The 12,654-nt window shown below is 42.0% G+C and overlaps 1 protein-coding gene across 2 annotated transcripts in view; it reads left to right on the forward strand.

The window, feature by feature from the left end:
- Window positions 1–12,654, forward strand: part of COL4A2 (collagen type IV alpha 2 chain) — a 149,638-nt gene that overhangs the window by 34,430 nt on the left and 102,554 nt on the right. For both annotated transcript variants that reach the window (XM_055701240.1, XM_055701238.1), the window contains one exon: window positions 8,878–8,958. In XM_055701240.1, coding sequence (XP_055557215.1) covers window positions 8,878–8,958 — 81 coding nt within the window. The remainder of the gene's footprint in view (window positions 1–8,877; window positions 8,959–12,654) is intronic.

The following is a 12,654-nucleotide window of genomic DNA, read 5'->3' on the forward strand; positions in this document are numbered from 1 at the left end:
ATGGGCCATAGGTGTCAGTTGATGACCACGTAACATTTGCCCTTTTGTAAGATGTAAGAGGTATTTTCAACAATGGCTGCACACTCTTCAAAGAGCTTACCTCTGTCTTCCTAGTGCATGTTCAAGCCTTAGTTGATGATTAAGACAAAAATTGTCATTCATTTAAGCAACTAAATCACCTGTCTCAAATAGAGAAGTGCCAGAGGACATTGTTCTTCCTCTTCTGGATGCGGTTTTGTTCTAGGAAAAGCCCTCTGCATCTTAACCCTCCTTCATTAGCTCCTGAGAGTTGGAGCACATTCATGCTTCATTCACAAAAGTTTGCTTTTTAGGATTCCCTTTCCCATGGCATTAAAGATTCTTCAAAAATAAGCAGGAGTGATAAATTTGTCTATAGTGGTGACATTTATTTTTTTTTGTTGGACATTTTAAAATGTTTTAACTCGATTTTCCCATCTTATATTCTAGTCCCTGTCTTAGGATAACACATAAACATCTCTGTGAGGGGAAAAGAGATAAAATGCAGCAAAATATGAGACCCCCATTCACTGACTTCGTGACAGAAAACTATGCCACGGCATGCATTGCTTCCTCAGAAATGTACTGTTTGCAAGCAACTTGATATTGGGCAAATGGGCAAGATCCCGGGTAGTTATTTAAATATCTGTACTGTATATTTAGGCAGCTTTTAAGATTTACTCTCTGACTGAGCCTCTTAAACACCTTTTTTTTAATGCCTACTATATCACAGCAGCTCCTTCTGGATTCCATCTGGTTTGCTGGGCAAAGATGTGTTTGGATGGAAGCCACAAAATTAGAAATGCTTTTATGAAAATGTGACGGGTCGGTTCATACTGTTATCATGTCTGCTTCTGCAGTTGTTAGAAGGCAGTGTCTCGAGACTGCAACAATAGAAATTTTTAACTTGAAGAGGCGATGGTAAATAGTACCCCAAATAAAATGAACATGTGGAGCTGTGAAGTTTCACTTTGAAATGAAACTATGCAGCCTTTCAAATCAAGGCCACGTGCCAGAAAGTTCATATAATCAAAAGTCAGAAGCCAGCCCATAAGAAGAAAGTCTTCTATAGCTTCACTTCTGAGAGGTACAGAATTCATGTTTCCCATTGCCGGCTTCAACATACTTGCCGAGACACACTTGAGAAGACAAGTTTCCATCTGTTGGGGTCTTCTCAGCATCAGAGCCTTTGTATTCTCTTGCCCTTTCTTCCCTCACCCTAAACATTGAGCACAGGCATCCCAGTCCCTGGGAGCAGTGCTGCTTTTGGATATTCCTCTTCTGTCGACGTTCCCAAGCCCGTCAGGACTCAGAACCAAAGCAAGCTGCTTGCTTGCTTAGCAACCTGCCTCCCAGTTTTCTCTGTGCACTCCATCATAAGAGGGAGGTGGCATGTGAAACTCTGCACCAATTGGTAATTCATAATTGATTGCTGCAAGCATTGCTGTTCTCATTGAATTAGGGAAGACTGCATTAGGCAGTTGTTAGGAAACAGCTTTGTTAGTATAGCTGGTGGTAAGTCTCTTTGTGTTCCCCCAGGACCAGCTTTCTCCAGGTTTTTTTTCATTGAAGGATGTGTAAATACATGGCTCCCTCTGCTTGTGGTGGGAAGTGTAAACATTCGTATGATATTGAGATCACACACTAAATTATTCCAGTTGCATGTATCCAGTCTAGAAAAGGTTCTGGCTTCCATTCAAATATGAAAGAAAGAATTACTTCTTAGCGACATAATTCTCAGAACAGTTGGAGAGAGGATCCACACCCACATCTTTTCCTTCCTCTCTGAATGTGCCAATTTATCTCTGCCTTTCCCTTGCCAATTAAGGTCTTCACAGTGGTCTTACTATCCGGTGCACTAGTAGCTACTGGGCTGTGAGCAGGCAGTTTCAGATGCTTGGTTCCTTCTTTGGCATTGTAACTGAGGACAGAGCATTTTCCAGACCAAGCCTGGTGCTGGGCAATCGAGGACTCCCCTGCTGACACAATTCTCCATACTTTTTTTTGAATGGTTGTTTATACATGTTTCTAGAAAAATAAGTTTAGCACCCAGGCAGCAAATGTTTTTGACTGTTTAAGGAGTAAAATGCTGTATTTGAGCAAATACGACTGTGCAGTCCCATTTGAAACCAATGAAGTTCCTCTCTGTCTGGTTCATCAACAGCCGGAATACCCTGTCATACTCCTACTTTAGTTTTTTCTCCTTTCTTTTGAAGGAAACATAAAATTAATGTTTCTAAGTCAGGGCCTTATAAACCAAATTTGAAGTTTATGTGAGTTTCAACAGCTGAAGGTCAAATGTGGAAACAGAGGTCCATATTGGAGGTGTGGGCTGGTCTGATCTCCCTGGCAGTGACACAGAGGGGTGCCTTGCAGGCATGCCAGGAATCCCCTTGGGACTTCGAGGCTGAAGTCTCACACAAAGCATCAGAATGTGCTGCTCTTTGCCATACTGCAGAGGCATGCGGTATGTCAGCACCCCTAGTCATAGTTCAGCTTTTCAGCAAGCTCCCAAACCTTCTAAAACCCCTCTTGGTGAAACTTAACTGTCTTGGAGGAGCTGCTGCAATTGATGGAGAGAAAAGAATGGTGTTTGCCAGGACAGAAGTTAATGCACAACTGCAACCTATAAAACTATCAAAGAAGATGTCGGTGTGCAGAGTCTTTTGATTCCAGGCTGCAATATTTTCATTATAATTTCCGTAATTTTTTTTTGAGCTGTATGTAAGGAAATGGCTTATATTTCCTGGTCTTTCTGCACTCATAGAACTGTACTTTGAGGTCTGTCCTCTGGTTGCCTTTGTTCTTTGTCAGCATACCAGCCCTTGAAGTGAAGGTACTTGAATGAGCACACAGAGATAACGATTACACAGACGTGGCCAAGATCAGTAATAAATAAATCATTAATGTGTGGAAAAGTTTAAAGACAATTGCATATATGTTTCTGGGTTTCTTAAGTGTTTGGCTGAAGGAAACTGGATTTAAGTTGTCTTTTGTTGGCTGAAGATGTGTAAGTACAGAAGCAATACTGTTTGGGGATGAAAAAAATTACGAAAAGCGAGAGGGCAAAAAAAGATTTTGTGTTGGGACACCCCCATTTTATGCTTGCTATTTCACATACATGAAAATGAGAAGATATTTACACTACGCAAATGTATAACCTTTACAAACATAGATGACACTTAGTTAAGTTTTCGCTTTCATGTGTTCATGTTCCTTGAACCATCAATCTTATTATATTCCTTCCAGCACAGTGACCCAACAATATTAAAAGGAGATTCAAGAAAAGTTCCTTTGCTCCCTTTCTGTTGCTTTCCTCATTCTTTTTCTCCATCCATTCCAGCCTCGTTCGCAGCCTGCTGGTTAAAGCTTTCCCAGGGGCAGATGCATGTTTAATTTTCTCTGTCAGAGAAGTGCAATTAGGTCTCCCATTTCCTAAGAGACTGTGTTGACTGCTGTGCTATTGTGTGTAATGAATGGGGCAGTGTAGAGCTGTTCTGCCCAGTCTTCCTCTACCCCATCTTCTCCAGCACTATTTTAAAAATAAAGGAGCTGTAACCACATTTTCCAGTAGGTCAGGCTCCATGAACTGGACATACCCATATGGGCCCCTGTGGAGATATCTTAAGCTGGTAAATAAAAGAGGGCAGGGCGTAAAGTGCAGATGTTAATCTGCTCTGGACAGATATTAATCTGCTCTGGACTGCTCTGTCCTGGTCTCTGCAAAAAATCTGCTCTAGAGATGCCTAGCTTTGAAAACTGCAGACCTAAGGGGATCTGTGCCACTTTTCCACAGAGCTGGGGGTCTGTCTCCAGCCCTTTGTGTGTGGTAGTTTCTGCCTGGTTTTCAGATCCCAGAGCAAGTCGGCTGGAACCCACATGGCTGGGATGGCACATACTTGTATGTGTGACCAGAAGCAAAACTGCCCTCCTGCCCACAGGAGGAGATGGACAGGATGCTGTGGTGCCTCCAGGATGCAGTGGAAGCTTTGTACAGGGGTCTTACTCCACAAATCCCCCTCTAGACTGGAGATATCAGACATACGATGTTTGCTGGTTAAAGAACACACCTCTAAGAACCCAATAATACTTTAATTGCCAAAGTAGCACACCAGTGGTTTTAGTAGTATTAATTCACAACTACATCACTGCAACAATTCTATTGCTTATTGTTAGTAGTAGTATTCATACAAAATTACTATAAAGAAATCTTATAAATTGCACAAAAGGGCTATGAGTTGCAATTCTATTGCCCTTGTTCCTGTGATTGGTATTCAGGAGAATACCTTCCTTACAAGTTTATCCCTTCTTACTCCACGCTCCTTCAGCAAGTCTTTCCAGGGACATGCCTGGTAGAGAAGCCTGCAGGCTTTCTCAGGGGGGGTCCCAGTGGGCTTGTGCCCATAGCTCAGTATCACCACTGCCTTGCAGGTGTTTCTGCTCTTGCTCTTAGCATATCCTCACCATCTTTGTTGTTCATCTAATTGGATGCCCTCTTTTTTTTCCTTTTCTCTTTTCCACCCTTTTACTGCCCTTGCACCTCCTTTTCTCTGCTTATACTCCTCCCAAGTAAACAACCTACTCCTAGTTACTTTTTCCTCATCAGTCTCAATTTTTTTATAATCAAAAGTTAGTGTTTCTGACACTATTACCTAGGCAATTTTGGCTCAATATGCTATTACCATTACAGCTGACTAAATGAGACAGCCTTGCCTCCAAAAGCTGCCTTCTGACCCTTTGGTTACATTTCATTTATATTAGGTATTTTTGGAGAGAATTATTGTACTTTAGTCTTGACTCCCCAAGTGAATACTAATTAAGCAACACCTCACCTTATGCACTGAGAGCTTGCATACCAGTGCAGTGGTATAACCTGTTTTGTGTTTGCACCATATGTCTGCTCTTAAATAGTTTTTGTCACAATCAGTGTTCCCATCAGAGTCCATAGCTAGCTTTGAGGATGAGATTTGGACACTTAGCATAGGACCTGAAGCTGGACATCTCAACCGATTACCCTAGGCTACCTTTCTAATCCCCTCACCCTTCTAGGATCAGATTTAACTCAGATGTCTGAAATAGATCTGATGAGATTCTCTGGAGGGTCTACAACAGCAGCCAAATATTGTGCCTATATTGCAGAAAGATTATATAAACCCCATCTAGACTCTGCCTGGACTCTGGAGTGTTTAGAGATTAGTGGAATTTGGAATCATCCAAAACATGAGCAAGAGCTGAAATTGAAGGTTTTCTCAGCAGACCACTTCAGAATTGGGGGCTATTGCCAGTCCTCCAGCTTGGTAGTACAAATCCTAGAATACCATTCTGCTGCAAATGCGCTTTTCTCCGTTTAACTACATGTTGAGCAAATCAGGAGATTCATCTCCCTGTCGTTGGGCTCCTACAGGGGGGCCAACGTCTGCTTGTAAGCTAGTCACCTCCACCCACCTTTATGGTTAAGAGAAAGCAGCAGGTGCTTTCTGGGAGAGATGCAGTCAGCCAGTTTAGATGCCAGTCTCAGGATGGGGTAAATTGTATCCTAGGACTGACTGTTCTCCCCACTGACCAAAAAGTCCAGACATCTGTCTCAGAACAAAACAACTACATTGGGTTGTCACCATTGGTATTATGTTCCCAGAAACCTGTTTTCCTCAGGTCATAAATAGTGGTCGTACTTTAAAACTACATTGTCCATCACTAAATTTTGAACTGGGCTTTTTGCATTCTAATTATTGACTGATACAGGTCCATTTGATTTCCCTTCATCTCAATTGTATGTCCATGTGTATAAATGCTTTTGACAAAGTTTTACAAAGATTCTTGACAAACTTATTTTTTAATATTAACAGACTTTTAAACCATAATGTTTTATACTGTAATTTCCCATTAATGTCAGATTAAATGACAGTGCAATGATCTGCCTTCAAGAAATTATAAACACTCATAGATAATAAAGTAGAAAATGCTACATGTGACTAGAAGCTCCCAGAGTCATTCCACTAGCAGTCAAAAAGTGAAGAACTGGAAGTTAGGCAGTAAGGCGAGCCCAAGTATAATACAGGAGACATATATTAATGCGGGTCTCAAATGTTTTCCCATTATGTTTCCTACCTTTGGAGAATCTTCCAGATTTTTCTCTTCATTATCTGAAGAATCTATGTGCATAAAAGGACATAAAATGAGAAAACTTAAAAAAAAAAGCTTCCTAAAATTGTGGAAGAAAACAATTGTGTCCCCACATTAGCTGCTGGTATTGTTTAGCATGCAAATTAAAATTCTGGATGGTGGATAGTACACAAACAATAGACCTTGAACTTCTTCCAGTTGAAATAAGCATTAGCAGCCTCCTTTTTTTTTTTTTTTTTTTTTTTTTTTTTTTGTACAAGTGCACAAATATCTTGCCATAGGTCTGATTCATACTTTGTTTTCTCCTTAGCAACAGTTTACCAAATTTAGTCACTCTGCTAATTAAGAAAGAAAGAAACTTACTGTTCTCCTTGTTGTTTTCTCAGTAGGCATAATTGAAAACTCACATGATAAAATTACTGTATCAGTCAGTCTGTTACTGTTAGGTTGGGCTATACTGTTATTTACAGCTCCAACCAAAACAACTCTCTAATAAAAGTTAAGAACTGATTCTTATTAATGGCAGCACTACTTGGCACACTGCTCCTTAATGAAGAACTGCATCCTGCAGAGGAGTATGTTCGCACAGGTTGTACATCTGCATGGTGTCCATAGAAACAAATAGAACTGTCTCCTAATTTCTGAAAGGGAGTTGAGGGGGAAGTGCTGTGAAATGAAGGATGAAGGATACTGAGAAAGAGATGCACGTTCTGTCTGCAAATAGGTTAATAAGAAAAAAAAACCATGGAGATAGTGAATTTGTAGCCATCCAAATATTAAACCAAAAAAATACACCAGCCTGAGCAAGCTGCTGGCGTTTATAAAACTGTCTTGGCTTATTATTTCCTCTAAACAATAGCCTAAACATAAAGTAAAGTTCATAACATGAAGTAGAATGCTTCAAGATAATTTCTTGAACCAAGCACCTAACCTTTAAACAGCTTGGGGCATGGTTTCAGTTCTGTGGACTTTTATCAGTATGAAAATCCTACTTATTTCATTAAATGTAAGAATTAAATATAAAGGTGAATCAAAAGTATTTAATACATAAAAATAGTTAAGATATAGGCACAAACCCGCTCATGACAACTGTACGAACTTATTTTGGGAAATTGTTATTACTGCTTGTCATAAGATTGAGAGCCTCTTGTACAAATACGGCCAAAGGAAGGGTTAGGCAATGCCTGGTACCTGCTCCATAACTTTATTCATCTGGCTCCCGGGGAGGAATCCAAAGCCGAGAACTGTGTTTTCAGGTTCTCTGTAGAGTAACAGCAGAAGTATGTGATCCAACAACCCCAGGGGCTGAGTAGGGGATTGCTTGTAGTTACATGAAAAATGCTAAGCATGGCAGTGGTGGTCCCTCTTGGTCTTTTAGCTCCTTGAGTCAAGGCTAGCAGCATCACCGTCTATTTAAGCAACAGCATAGCAGCTCAGAGCACCCATCTTGTTTCTGGGGGCTTGTTTATACCCCTGTTGCCTCTCTTCCAAGAGATGATGTGCTCAAGCTGTCAGGGAGGCAGGAAGGGTGAAGGGACCATTTGTGCCTGCTGCAGCAGGGTTCTTCCAGCCAGGAGGGGAGCAAGTGACATGGAGCCTGACTCTGTACACTATACCTGGGGTTCCTTGAGGATTTATCTAAAGAGTGGTTCATGTGAAAATTAGCAGCCGCCCTGAATGGAGCGGCTGTGGGTCCAAGATGTCCTTCCTGTAGCCACTAGACTTCAGTCCTCTCTTTTTCTTCTGGCTCTATTAAATAGCCTCTGTGGGGCAAACCAGAGTCAGAAATAGCGGCGAGAGGTCCCTTTGTCCTTTCCCAGATTACTTACTAGGCTGGTGGGGCACTTTCAAGGGTTCAAAATTCTGGGTTTAGGTGGGCCACAGGCTGGTCTTCACAGTATTCCTAATTATTAAGTTACAGTTATAAGTCATACCACTGCATGCACAACATCTCTGCTGTTCAGGTTTCTGAACAAGAGTGACTGTGGCTGCTGCATTTCGTGCAGGCGGTGTATCCTAGGTGTAATCTGAGCTGGCCTGCCTGTTGGAAGTCTGTCCAAGGATGGATTTGCATGGAGTGGTGCATATTTTGCGATCCATATGTTTGTGGCCCGGGCCAAGGTGGTTCTGGACAGGCAGGAGAGATGTAACTGCAGCCATCTACTTTAGGTCTGCCTTCTAGGTCACAGCGGTTGGTCGCTAGCAAGTTTTAGTTGCCTCCAGAACAGGCAGCCATTGAAGAGGAGAGGGCAGGAGACTGGCTTATAATTTTGAACATGATACCTATGTCTTCCTTTGTGTCCACTCATAAATATTTTAAAATATAGCAACGATTTAGAGCATGCAGAGAAGGATGTGGTACATTGTGACCTAGGACTTAGTCCATGTCCCTGAAGAATCCAAGCAGCTGTGCCTCTGTGATACGATATCTGTTGCATGTGTCAAAAAGATGTGTGAGATACTGCTCAGCATGGAGCTGCAATGTTTTGAAAATGTGGAGGGAAATTAATAGAGTAACATTATATTTCTTGATGCTGATCTCGAAGAACTGGAAAGCCACTCATGGTTGCTTCTAAGCACTGATTAGAAGAGGTTTTAACTGGAAGTCATAGATCTGATCCTGGTCTTTGCTTGGGCAAGTTCCCAGTGAGTCTGCTAATCAAACCTTATGGTGCTGTGCCGGGTATTGTAGCTGATTCGTTTTAACTTTTGTTTTATGTGTGTTCTGGTTTGCAGGGTGGAAAGACTTACACAGGACCATGTGGAGGCAGAGACTGCAGTGGAGGATGTCAGTGTTTCCCTGAAAAAGGAAGCCGTGTATGTAACATTTTTTTCCTGTAAAATGTTCCTGATGGTACTAGTTCAATACCCTTTGCTATAGATGGACTTGCATCAAATTGCTAAGAGTATGCAAACAATTACTCTTTTTCAGGAAAAAGTTACTCTCATTTCATTTTGCTTTCTCAAGACCTTGTAGATTTGAAGAAATACTTGGTTATGAAATATAGCAGGTTCTTCTCTCTAAATTTAGGACCAAGGGACCTGACATCCAGGATGAGCTGATTGGATCAGAATTTTAGGGATGCTACGTGCTAGAGTGTTATTGGATTGTGTAACAGTGCTAAACGAATATGGACAAAATCACTCAGTAATGTTCTTGAAGTCTTTCTAATGAAATGGTATCTGATGAAAATATACCCCATACATGTGATTTCTATTAAAGCAAAAGGGAACCAGGCCTGCAAAACCTGAAATCCTTGCTGGGAGCTGCTTAGGACTTCCAACGTTAGGGTGTTGCTGGTAGTCTGTTCTTTGTTTTGGGGAATAGTGAGGACAGAGGGCAGAGGAGGGGAGATAGGGTGGAGGGAATTAGCCACCTGCTGCCAAAATGCTGAGAGAAGTAGGGCAATTCCTATCTTATATGACTTGGAGCCCTGGCTGGCAGGCTCCTTCTGTACAGCTTGGTCTTCTGCAGCTGAGACAATGACTCAGCTTTTTTCATCCACCCATCTCTAAGAGTAGGTCAGGGAAGAGATGTGGTGGCAGGTCATATGCTTGTTCTGCTGCCAGAAACCTTGTAAGATTTTTTCATTCTCTGCCTGCCTTCCTTCCATGTGGCAGGCCATCAGTTCCCATTCCCATTGCATTCCTCAAGCTTGACTCCATGTCTGAGTGGAGGAAAAGGTGGTAGGAAAACCACAGTGTAGGTGGGAGGCGAGGAACACTCTTGTTTACAGCAGAAGTCCCAACATCTCCATGGAAGTCAGATGATCCTGGAGTTACCATGCTATGAGAACCATAATGGTTGTACTCCCATCTCCTGACCATTATCTGCTCACAGTCTGCTGTCCATTACAATAACCTAGTGGCAAACTGATGAAGCTGAGGAGGAACAAGCCCTCCCCTAGGACACAGCTTCGGGTGGAGCTCCCTCCAGCTGTTACTGCCGTACCCTCATTATCCAGCACATGAAGTTTGGTGACTGCCTCCTGCCACTTCCCTCCAAGGGCAAACTCAAAACCTGATGCTCTATGAAATGGCTTCCAGTATGACATTACTATTTCTTTTCTCAGTGTCATTTCTTTTGGTTGTAAAAATGAACCATGGAGGTACTTGTTCAACTAGGGTTCATGAAAATATCTGTTGCAAAACTACCAGATTTTGTGACTGAAATATTTTTCATGTTCCTTACTAAATTAATAACTTTTAACTTCAAGATGCCAAGGCTGCAAAACAGAAGAGGTAGCTAAACAAAAGTAACTGCGTAGGTTAGAAAAGCTGAAAATATTACATTACCAGAGTAGAGAGCCAGTTAGGTGCCACTGATGAGAAATTCCCTGTGAGTTGCTTAGTATGTAGGATTAGGAGATAAGGGCAGATTTTATGCACTTGCTTGCCACTCTGACTCTTTCGTTTATCTCAGGGAAGTAAGCAACCCCAGTAACTAATCACACTAGCCTCCCTTTAAATAGACACTAAAAAAGAGAAAAGGAGGATGTTACAAAGCATAAATTATATTTTGCTACTTGTGGCTAATTGTGCACAATGTGAAGAAGTATTGGGGAAAGTGATTTAAACATATATTTTATATATATGTTCAATGTAATATATATTAAACATATATAACACTTCAAAAACTGTACGTTAACTCTCTGAAATGATACATCTTATTCTGAGTCAGCACACACTGCATCTAGTTTGTGTCTGTTGGTCTCTTCAGATGTCACAATCTCTGTTAAACATCTGGTTTAAGGAACAAGATAGGCGTTTAGAGACTAGTCAAATTTGGCATAGCTTCTGGTCTCATGCTAATCCTCAATGGGAATATTTATTTTCACAAAACCTCTGTATAATCTGGCACGACACACATTTTCTGTTCGAGGTGACTCATTACATGCACAATAGACATATTGCGTGTTTGCACTTGTAAGAGTGCCTGAAGCAGTCTGTCAGAGCCAGCTTCTGCAATGACTCTCCATCTCGAGTGCAACAGAGCTGTCACTTGGAGGGCATCTGGAACTCTGGTGAGAGCAGCATGGCGAGGGTCTGCAGCCAGCTGCTAGCCCCACCATCCTCTGGAAATTCACCTTCTGTTCATGACAGGTCTCTCCAAACCAGGCAAACAAAACCACTTGCTTTGGTTTGCTGCTACTGAATGAATATCAGAAGCTGTTGAATGAAGTAAAGTCATAGGAGTAGTAAATACAATTGCAAACTATGAAAGTAGGGAAGGTCTGAGGAAATGGCTATTTTTTATTTATATGTGTTTCTATTCCTTTTCTGTCATTGCTTCACTTACAGTCTTAAGGTACAGCATTTAAATAAAGATGCTTCTCTTTATTTTTTGTCTTAATCCAGTGGTTTTTGTTTTTAAGTAAGTGTGGGTTTTTTTACAAATACACCCACTGATATCTTCTGGGGGCTCTGTCCTAGAGGCAGAGAGGTGCTGGCTCGATGTGTGAGGACTCAGCCAGGCTTTGGTGATTTGTGCCAGGTCTCCAGGTGCAGGACAGCTGGAAGCCCTGTGCTTCTATATACACTGCTTTTGGTTCAGGACTGGTAAGGTTAGGCACGAAGGCACAGGAAAGTTGAATTGTGTTTCGTAAGGGCAGTTTCTAGGTTCAAAAGGCCACCTAGCAGAAATTACTGCATGTGCCTGGCAGGCCTACTGGGAAGAGGTATGTGGTTTTACTTTTTCCTCCACTCTTTTTTGGCTGGGCTTGGCCCTGCAACTTTCTTTGGGCTCAGACAGAACTCAGCAAAATCCATTGGGTGCGGGAAAATGAAACAGCAGAAGCTTCATCTGCTTGCTGTAGTGGTGAGGGAGCTGCTGCAGCAAAGCAAAGGTAGTGGCTAACCTGCAACCTCCTGCCTGTCATCAGAGCTGCTCCTGGAGCTGTGGCAACACCTGCAAAAGGCACTTTCTGCCTCATTCCCAGGAGGAAAACAGGTTGAATTGAAATGTTCAGGGAATCATAGGACATTGCTGATAGCCATGTTTGCAATTCACAGCAAATGCCTAGCTGTGGCTTGGAGAAGTTTCTGTAAAGGAATGTTTTTCTTGGACCGTACATGATGCCCCTAAAGTTCCCACCTCCTGTCTTGCGTTTGAGTTCACACCTTTGGAGGAGAAAGAGTAGAGGGAACTTCTTCCATAAGCTGAGTTTTTTTCTAGTGTCTAATGACACTCTAATATTTATTCTTTTTCACTGCAGCCTAGTTATTTTACTTTAACCTAGGTGTGTATTTACTGTTAGCTGGACTGTTGTGGTTTAACCTCGGCTGGCAACCAAGCACCACACAGCTGCTTGCTCAATCCCCCAACGCCCAGAGGGATGGAGGGAAGAATCAGAAAGGAATGTAAAACTCAAGGGTTGAGATAAGAACAATTTTATAGGTAAAGCAAAAGCTGCGCACACAAGCAAAGCAAAACAAGGAATCCATTCACCACTTCCCACCGGCAGGCAGGTGTTCAGCCATCCCCAGGAAAGCCGGGCTCTGTCACATGTAACA

This window comes from Falco cherrug, chromosome 2 (genome assembly GCF_023634085.1).
Source record: "Falco cherrug isolate bFalChe1 chromosome 2, bFalChe1.pri, whole genome shotgun sequence".
In the NCBI taxonomy this organism is placed as follows: Eukaryota; Metazoa; Chordata; class Aves; order Falconiformes; family Falconidae; genus Falco; species Falco cherrug.